Source organism: Wasmannia auropunctata, unplaced genomic scaffold (assembly GCF_000956235.1).
Source record: "Wasmannia auropunctata unplaced genomic scaffold, wasmannia.A_1.0 LD335047.1, whole genome shotgun sequence".
In the NCBI taxonomy this organism is placed as follows: domain Eukaryota; kingdom Metazoa; phylum Arthropoda; class Insecta; order Hymenoptera; family Formicidae; genus Wasmannia; species Wasmannia auropunctata.
Window position 1 is genome coordinate 1,054,893 of NW_012027843.1, and position 9,567 is coordinate 1,064,459.

A 9,567-nucleotide genomic window follows, 5' to 3' on the forward strand; every position below is an offset into this window, starting at 1 on the left:
ATTAATAAATTCTGAATGAATTTTTTACCCTGCTGTATATTTTTTAATAATTTCCCAGAATCGAGAAATATCTTAGGAAATAAATTTTAATCAATTTAAATAAATTATATTATTTTATTGATCTAAAATGAATTTATCTGTTTCCCATCAATTGAAAATTTCATCTCGAAGTAATAATGAATAACGTCATTCGACTTAGTCGTTTCCACTTTTTTGTTACCATTCGAAGCGTTTAAAAATTATGATTAAAACATTTAAAAATTATATTTAACAAAATTTTCCTGCTATATTTCTGTGATATTCGAAGTGAAATACCGGCATCGACACAAACTGATTCAAGAATCATGGAAATCTGTCCCCCTGAACCGTGAGCTGACATCACAATAACTTTGACATTTGGTTTTGACACTAACAAGCATATTTTTCATATTTAAACCTCGTATGTGTCTTTTTAAAATAAATATTGACTAATTTACTACAGACTTAAACGAACGCCGCAACAGTCGATTATCGAGGCAAAAAATAAACTTCGGGTGAGCTTTAATGATACAAAAAAAATATATTATTATGACAGTTGTATTTAATGTTTTATTAATTTCTCAATTTATGGTCGCTTTTTCTGGAATACAAATTGCATTTTAGCTCGGTCACGATGAATGTTGCAATTGCTGCTGTTGTTGTATACCACAACCTACATGCTACGTGAGTGATTTACATTTAAGCCATCTCATTTATTTATTCATTTTGAATATTAAATTAGAGAGCAAATGACTTTTACAGAAATATGTCCAGCCGGAAATACCAAAATCTTTCGCGCCTATTCACGTAAGTACAGTTTTAAAAAAATTCAGTTCTGACATTTTTATTAATTTTCTGACTAACGTACGTACGTTAAAGGTAAAATTAACAAAAAATTAATAAAAAATTTTTTTGTTCATTTGCTGCTGTTAAAAACTGTCTTTATAATTTTCTCTTTAGTATTATTGGAAATCGAGCGTACCGATGGATAATGATACAACGTATCGTCTCTCTTATTGGGAAGGACCTAGCGGTACTGTCGAATCCATTCGACCTGAAGGCAATCTGACATGCAGTGACGCGCCAATGTCTGATGAAACGACACACAAAGTATGACGAACATTTTGCATATAAAACGACTTATTGACTGGAGTTTGATTGCTCTTCCAGATGAGCTATTTTGGCAATTGGTGCGTGAAAACAGATCCGCCAATGACGCCCTGCGACAGGCAGTGGCTGGGTAGAGGTCCGATGGAAGATGTCACGACGCACAAACACGATTATTCGTGGAAAACCGCGATGCGTTCTGAGATCATTAAGGCGCAAAATAATTTATATCCTCCATGTGCCGCTTTGTCGGGTAATCCCCATTTATTGCTAAATACAAATATTTATCTACAATTATTAATCTTAATTTTAAAAAACAAAATATTATTTTATATAGTAAAAAATATTGTTTAATTAATTAACATGATCGGGAAACAGATGATACGACCTATCGTTTGAGCTATTATAACTCTTCCTGCTTGCTTCCGATGCAATCTTATGCGCCCATTAGGAAATATGTCAAATCAGATGTACCGATGGAAGGTTGTACAACGTATAGGCTTAGCTATTGGCCAAACGAAGTTCCTGTAAAAGTAAGTTTTAAAAAAACAATTCTGAAATTTATTTCGTTTAATCTATTTTTTACGTTTGTCATACTTTATAAATATTTTCAACAATTTTATATTTTTCGAAATATAAGAATATTTTAAGCATTTTTCGGATATTTACTATTTTTAGTATTTTCTAAACTACATTAGTAATTCATTGACTTAAAACACAATTCATCTTTTTATAAATATTTATCATATATTATTGGATACTGCAAATAATGGTTTGCTTTTTTAGGAGGAACTACCGTGGAGTCTAAAGGCAGATTATCATCACCCGGTGACGCCGATGGACGGATGCACGACCTACAGACTGAGTTACTGGCCCCCCTGTGGCGAGAAGCCTCCGGAACCTTTCCACCACGACAAGAACGAGAACTTGTTGAACGCCGGCTGCTGCTTCGACGACAACACCACGTATCGGCTCAGCTATTTCGGGTGTGGCGGTGACAAGCCACCGGATCCCATTCGCCAGCCTAGCAACATGATTTTCTCGCCGTGTCCGCTCTCCCACGACACCGTCAATCGGGTTAGCAAACGCTCAATCGTATCTTCACGGTGAATTCGACTCGAGGATGATACACTAATTCGGATCTACAGTTACACTCTCGAGTGCATTTTGCGGCGGTTACGAGATAATTTTATCAAATTGCCCAACAATCGTTGCGTCGCCTCGCAGATTGATTTGATAGTCTTCTTTCTATCAAGCCATAACGCTATATTGTAGCGAAATGAAACAACAATGACTATTCCCTTAAAGATCGAGGACGTCGGCCGGCTTTGTCGTTTCAACATCACGGACCACGTTCTAGAGAGACGATGAGATAATCGCTATTAATCGCAAAAATTTTTTTAGCTTAAATTGCACGAGCAATGATTTTTAGATGACAATTCAATTTAAAATTCAAAATTTGTAAACTTTTAAAAGTTCGAAATTGCGTTAATTTCACATCATTGCAGTTGAGTTTCCTGGGCAATTGGTGCGTCAAACCGGAACCGTCTATGACACCTTGCGACAGACAATCGCTGGGCAGAGGACCAATGCAGGATGAGACTACGCAGAAGCACGATTACACTTGGAAGCGCGTGATGCCGCCGACAGGGACTCGACCCGAGAACAATCTCACTTTCTCGTCCCTGCCGCTGGAATGTAAGTGTTTAGCTACACATAAAATAATATCGTTGTAATTTGCATATTTAGCATCTTACAATCGTATTTGTCGATCGGAGAAAGTATTGTTTCTTCATCAAAGACGAAAGAGCGCGCTGTTTCTTCTTTGAAAAAAAAAAAAAAAAAAAAAGAAATCTTAGACGCCTTCTGATTATTCTGTCTGTATAATTTTTTATTTCTAACATATGATTATTGCAGCCTGCACGACTCATAGATTGTCTTATATACCAAACGATCACGAATGCCTGCTGCCTATTAAATCGTACGCGCCCATACGCAAGTACTATCCGTCTGGCGTTCCGATGGAATCCGAGACCACGATGCGACTAAGTTATCAGCCGACGGAGCCAGCGGATCAGGTTGAGAAGCCATGGGCTGCGGCTACGCCCTATTATTCACCCGTCGATCCCATGGAGGACAATACCACGTACAATCTAAGGTTTGACAGTCCCTCTCTTTATCGGATTATTTAGCAATTTAAAATCTCAGCCTTGTGTTCGCCTTGTCAATTTAGAATTTCACAATTTATGCACCAATATTTTCTTTAACAGCTACATCCCGCCTGGAACGCTCGTTCCCCTGCCAACTTGTTCCGCTTCTTGTCCCCCTGCCACCTACGGAAGTAAATCTTTCCTTAATTTCTTCATTCCCTTGATATTATCTCTTTTATTTAGAACGAACAATATAATACATGTGCAATTACGTCGCTATTATATTTTAGTGCCGTCGCAACAACCTTGCCCCGCATCATGAATAGAGAGTAGCAGATAAACAAGGTGTGTATGAAGCGATAATAATCTTAATATCTTAACATATGTATTTATCTTACCCTTACGATATTTTGCAGAAGTCACGCGAGCGTTTGTGATGTCCCGATCATGTACACTGTTCCGATAATAAAATGTCCTTGTGTACCACGACTTTTCAATACTGCGTTAATCCACTGCGAAAGATCAGTAAACGGTTAAAGCAATTTCACAATCGCGCCTGTACGGTTATCGTAATCACGTTTCAGCCGGAATGTATAAAACCTTTTTCTTTCGCTTTAACTGCCACGTAATGAGGCAATAATTACACAATGTGAGGTGGTACATTTAATGTACCACCTTATTCGATGTAACGACGATTACCGCTACGTAACTGGCCTGGCATTAAGTATTATGTATAACGATTACATCACAGTTGACATTCTGCGATAATCGATGATCGGTTCATCCACGACGATATCTTACGCCGAGAGGCTCCGCTCGTCGTCAGGCTTTACGCGCGGCTAGCAGCTTTACAGCCTCGGCCCGTGTTCGGCTGGACATACATAATAATATCCGAGAGATGTGCCTCTAGGCGTAAAAATGCGAATTTCATGTCGCGTCGGAAGTCAACGGCTCCTCGCCGACTCTACGTGAAAGTAGTTAACATATCTATCCGTTTGCGTAATAATCCCGGGACGTCTTCCTTACACGCCTTCGAACAACAGAGTGTGCAAGGAAACCCAGGAGAAGGCACATTAATCCTGCCATAAATGATCGGGCTTTATTAAGAAATTAATTCTGCAAGAGTTGCGTGGTGCAACACTCGGATAATGCATAACATTACCGCGCGTATGATTTTTTCAGATTAGATGGCTTGCTCTCCCAATTATTAATTTATGCACGTGACTAATCTAACCGGCTCTACTTTCGCTAATTTTCATCTCTGCAGCAAAATCTTGATTAATTAAATGCTGAAGTGAAATGCCCGAGCTTAATTATTTTATAATATGTAAATATACAAATCATTGCGCAGGCACATTTGCAACTGCTATAGAACTAATAAAATTTCCATAAGTATTATTTAATTAATTTAGTCATTTTTCTTACCAACTTCAAGTTTGCAGCTTTAGTGCAGAGAATATAATTATTATTTAAATCGCGAAAGCTGCAGCTTCTTGGTTTTCTTTTTCTTAATAAAATGGAAAGAAGAAGCGGGAGAACAATCCGAAGGCCGCGCAAGAACAAGCTAATGTTGCGCTAATCGGAAGCGCAGTCTCCTATTGATCGTGGGCTGTTGCGATGGCATTATTACGCGCATTCTGATGCATATGTAAGTATGCATATTAGAATGTGTTCCTCGCCCATTGTTTTGCTGGTCTCATAATCCGTAAAACTATGAAAGTACGTGGACCCAAATGGGGGGGATCCGATCCCGCGAAGCGATACGAAAGTTTCGAATCATCTGCAATGATCTTCGCGACGCGAATAAAATAACTGAATTCGCGAAACACGTTCGCGTTTCAATATTATGAAAACATTTTTAATGCATATAATTGTCATTACGTACTCACATAAATACTTTTTCTCGCAGGACTATAAATATGTAGAATAATATTTTAGATCAAGAACAATACAAATAGACTCATTCATTAATTAGTTCATTTGAACCTGATTTAATTAATTTTATCGTAAATAAAATCAAGCGCGACGAGTTTTTGCAAACAATAGTAATTATTAGAAAGCCATTGAAAGAGTGGTAATAGGTTTCAGTCAAGATCAACTAAGGTCATATATGATGTGACAATCGGAGCAAGCCGCCTCTTGGTATCGGGATCTCAGGGAGGTCTCGACACGAACGTTTACGAAGGAAGCGGCTATCCCACACACGCATTTACTCCGGCAGATATGTAGGCTCTTTGCCATAAAGCATACGAAGCATCTTTCGAAGCCCATCGTCTCCTCGAGTAGGGATAAAGTGAGAGTCGGTATAAAAGGGGATTTCTTTCCTCTCCTGGGATCGCAGTCGATCTCGTTCGTTTGCGACTATCTCCGTACGTTTGCCATCATATTCCCATCGCACATTCATCCGTTGATCTGTCCTGTTGACGAAGTACATATCTCGTGAGTCAGGATGAAGTACGTGGTAAGTAATAGCGGTTGTTTTCCGACACGTTAATTAAGCGCGATATCCTTTGCCTCTTCGGGGTTGAAAAAATAATTTCGCTTTCTCAACTATGTTATATATTTCCTGTACTGCAAAGAAAATGTGTCAATAATTGTTTTAATTAATATTAAATAATTTGACTTGTATTAAAATACCTTATTTTTAATATTTTTTGCGGTTTTTCTAATTGTAATTTCAAGAAGAAATAGTTAATTTACATTAAAATAAAGTTAATATTAAAATTGAGAATAATAAACTGGTTTTCAGAAATTTATACATTTTTTAAATTATTTGCTATCAATTATTTATTCATTATTTATTGAACTTTATCGGATTTATTGAATTCAAAACAATTAAAAATAAAAATTGTTTAACATTTAATTAGGAGAATTGTATGTTGGAAGGTATGGTAGCGATAAACGTGACCCTTGTAGAATCTTAAGAAGCCACCATTGTCATTGATATATTGCGACAACCTGCATTTATTAATTTATATGCGTGAGATGCACCGTTAAAGTGACGAAACAAGAACTGCGTGGGATTAAAATCCTGAGGCTTTACATAATCCAGAGGCTGACATAAGTTTATACCTTATATTTTCAGAACTGCTTTCTCGAATATTTAAACACATTTATTTACGATACGGCTTTTCTTAAAAATGGAATAATTAATATTATTCGTGCATATTATATTAAAATTATCATTTTTTTGTTTATTTTTTAAAATTTTATTAAGATTAATTATTTACTATCAATTATTTCGAGAATTGATCATGAAACTCTATAGAATGTTTAAAAAACAGTAACGTTGTAAATAAATCCACGAGTAGATTGGTAGAGACGACAAGATCGCAACGGGACAAGCAACGCGACTCGACACGATCAAAGTATAATGTAGAAGGGGTTCACGATAGGTTGGGATGAAATGGGACGGGCTCAACTGTGCGAGTTTGCGGGTCAGGAGTTAAATGACCCGTGTTGGCATTTGCTTCTCACTTTCACTCATCTCCTGAGAGCGCATCGCCCGATTTCGTAGCAGAGAAACCGATAAATCCACTTTGGGATTTCGCGTTACATTCTTCCGCGTCTAATCTCATCGATCATTTTACCCGTTGATCTAGTCTCAAAATGCCGATTAGAAAGGGATAACAAATTGATGTAATCCGAATCTTATGATATAACGCTTTAATGATATTCACACATGCAGTACATATTTTGTAATCGCATTTTGAACATGCGTTTTCTCGAGATGTACATATCTTAATCATGCTTTTGCTAATAAAAAAAAACTAACATTTGTAATTTTTCAGGTGTTAGCAATGATTCTGGGATTAGCGGTGGCGCAAGATTCAAATTACCGCAACTATCAGCAAGATGGGCGTAACTATAATCAGCAGGAAGATGGACAATATCAGGGTGACAGCAGACGACCTACAAGCACTACGCCCATCCCAATTTTGCATTGGAACAAGCAGCAAGAGCATGATGGAACTTACAAGACCAGGTAATTATATATATTGTCTGTATTGTACAATTTAGAAAAAAAGGATAGCCCCTTAATTTACTATAGTGGTAATGTCCCATCTATTTTTTTTAATAAAAATTTTTAAAGACATACCAATAATAAAATTATATACGTAATATTTCAAATATTAATAAAAATGTTTCTCTGATCTTGTCCTTACGTCACGCGTGCAAAAAAAACTTTATTAATGATCCAACATCTCATCTCACGTTCCACATAATCGTGTTACTCTCTGAAATTTTCGTCATGCGAGTTTCACGTAATCGAGTTCCGAAAGTATCGACGCAATATCGGACCGTGGCATTACCTGCAGATGCCTCAAATCCGCGTGCGAACTTTGCCAGCGCGCATTTTAACATTACGTAATGCGGATTTCTGATCGGCTTTCTGGACCGTCCGTTTTACGCAATCGATTATTTAACATCCCTGGACGATCTGAATCCTGCAGTTACGAAACGGGCAACAACATCATTGCCGAAGAAAGCGGCTACATCAAGACGATCGGCGAAGGTGAAGACCGAGCGGAGGCGATCGTGCAGCAAGGCACCTTCTCGTACACAAGTCCCGAGGGACAGCTGATCACCATTCACTACACCGCCGACGAGACCGGCTTTCACGCGCAGGGCGATCACATTCCCACGCCACCGCCCGTTAGCGAGGAAATCCAGAAAGGCCTCGACCTCATCTACGCGGGTATTCGTCAGCAAGAGGTAAATATACCCACAACCTTTCCTCTTCCGTTCTATTATGCTCGCTCCACGAGTTTTACTTACCTTTATAGAAATCGTACCATTCGATTTCATGAAATTCCACATTATAGATATCTAATTAATATGGTGTCTTAATAAAATGGTTTTACTTGCAAAATATTAGTCGTAGAGCGTGTATGAGGGTCATTCGAAAATCGTTACAGATAAAATTAAGAAATTATTAATATCGCAATAGTATTAATTCGATTGTTTCAAATAATATTGATTAACACGAATTTTACAACAGATATTGACGTTTAAAATTCTATTAAGGAAATGTTAGACAGTTACGTTAAAGAGTTTGGTTTTATTAGATATACAAAAGTATTGAAAGAACAGATTCATTCAAGATTTACATGACTGAGTAATTGTATATAAAATTTTACTACTTCATTGCACGTTAAAGTCCATTCACAGTTTTCTGTCCTCGATTATCCCCACTTGTTCTCCTCCTCTCTTGTTTCTCTTCTTATCACTTCTGTTCACGTCCATGTTCACCTTTGCGAAAGACGTTCTCCGCGATCTTATGGGAAGAACTTCTGTTTCGCCACAGCTAGCATAGGTCACGGTTTCCAAGCAGGGTTTGCGAAAAGCCATTCAGTTATCTGCGTTACGAGCGCACTTAATTGCGAAATCGTGATAGCGATCCATATCGATGCAAAGGCTAAAGACCGCTATATGGTATGAATGACCTGTGCGAAGCGAAGGAAGAAGGTAGCTACTCTGCATGCCGTTTCCTTTCAACTCACGTTAATCATTACGTCGGTACAACAGCTACCGGTTCAGCTTAACATGTCTAAAACTACTCTCTTATCTACGCGCAGAAGCATGACATCGACGGGTCCACGCTGAGATCTATACATTTAATTAAAACTACTTCATAGATAATTACTGCTTTACGCTTTCAAGTTATCGTACTTCAAGTTTATAATATTGCAAATAGAAATAGCAAAGCTTTAAATAAAATTTTGAAATGGAAAAAGGAAGTAATACTGAAAATAAAGATAAGGAGAATTTTCTAAAGATACGATTTTCTAAAGACTGTCGTATAATGATAGACAATAACGATAAATTCAACGCTCAATTGGTGTTTAATCAAGCTATCGTTACTTCCGACAAAAAAAATATTCTTTTATCAGTAAAAAAAATAGATTTTTTCCCTGAAATTAATTATCAACAAAATCTAATTTAGAGTATTAATTAGAAACGAGAACAGTTTTTAAATTCGGTATGTTTCTGTGTATCTTCTAGGAAGAAGAAGCTCGCGCAGCAGCTCAAAAAGGACCGCAGCCACTGAGCCAGCAGGTCGACAGGCGGGACGAATACAACAACAGAAAGTACCAATAGCGAGCTCGCGTCGATGCTTCAGCAATATAGCGTATTCGCAGCACTGTACCGTTATTAAGAAATAGCAATTAAGTTGTTAAGTTACTTTATCCCCTCGCGCCCCAAATACACTCTCCATTCTATGTATATTTGTAGTAAGAAACATCGCTTGGTAAACTCGACTTCGCTCGTCTCCATCCTTCCACTCGTC

General features: G+C 37.6%; 2 protein-coding genes across 2 annotated transcripts; both read left to right on the top strand.

Moving 5' to 3' along the window:
* Positions 1 to 141: 141 nt before the first annotated feature.
* Positions 142 to 3,764, top strand: LOC105457810 (protein FAM154A-like). The gene is made up of 13 exons (XM_011702692.1): positions 142 to 367; positions 482 to 533; positions 643 to 702; positions 781 to 825; positions 979 to 1,128; positions 1,189 to 1,378; positions 1,504 to 1,658; positions 1,912 to 2,202; positions 2,634 to 2,823; positions 3,043 to 3,283; positions 3,396 to 3,466; positions 3,566 to 3,620; positions 3,692 to 3,764. The coding sequence occupies exons 1-12, from the start codon at positions 345 to 347 to the stop codon at positions 3,595 to 3,597; spliced, it is 1,500 nt and encodes a 499-aa protein (XP_011700994.1). The 5' UTR covers positions 142 to 344; the 3' UTR covers positions 3,598 to 3,620; positions 3,692 to 3,764.
* A 1,817-nt stretch (positions 3,765 to 5,581) lies between these two features.
* LOC105457811 (endocuticle structural glycoprotein SgAbd-2) lies at positions 5,582 to 9,538 on the top strand. Its single transcript, XM_011702693.1, has 4 exons — positions 5,582 to 5,736; positions 7,067 to 7,260; positions 7,730 to 7,991; positions 9,282 to 9,538. The coding sequence occupies exons 1-4, from the start codon at positions 5,725 to 5,727 to the stop codon at positions 9,375 to 9,377; spliced, it is 564 nt and encodes a 187-aa protein (XP_011700995.1). The 5' UTR covers positions 5,582 to 5,724; the 3' UTR covers positions 9,378 to 9,538.
* Positions 9,539 to 9,567: the final 29 nt, after the last annotated feature.

Excerpts from the sequence above, each read along its gene's own strand:
- LOC105457810 (XM_011702692.1), top strand. The coding sequence starts at position 345 with ATGGAAATCTGTCCCCCTGAACC. Across the intron at positions 368-481 it reads GAAATCTGTCCCCCTGAACC|ACTTAAACGAACGCCGCAAC; the intron begins GTGAGCTGACAT and ends AATTTACTACAG. Across the intron at positions 3,467-3,565 it reads TCCCCCTGCCACCTACGGAA|TGCCGTCGCAACAACCTTGC; the intron begins GTAAATCTTTCC and ends ATTATATTTTAG.
- LOC105457811 (XM_011702693.1), top strand. Across the intron at positions 7,261-7,729 it reads GATGGAACTTACAAGACCAG|TTACGAAACGGGCAACAACA; the intron begins GTAATTATATAT and ends TGAATCCTGCAG. Across the intron at positions 7,992-9,281 it reads CGGGTATTCGTCAGCAAGAG|GAAGAAGAAGCTCGCGCAGC; the intron begins GTAAATATACCC and ends TGTATCTTCTAG.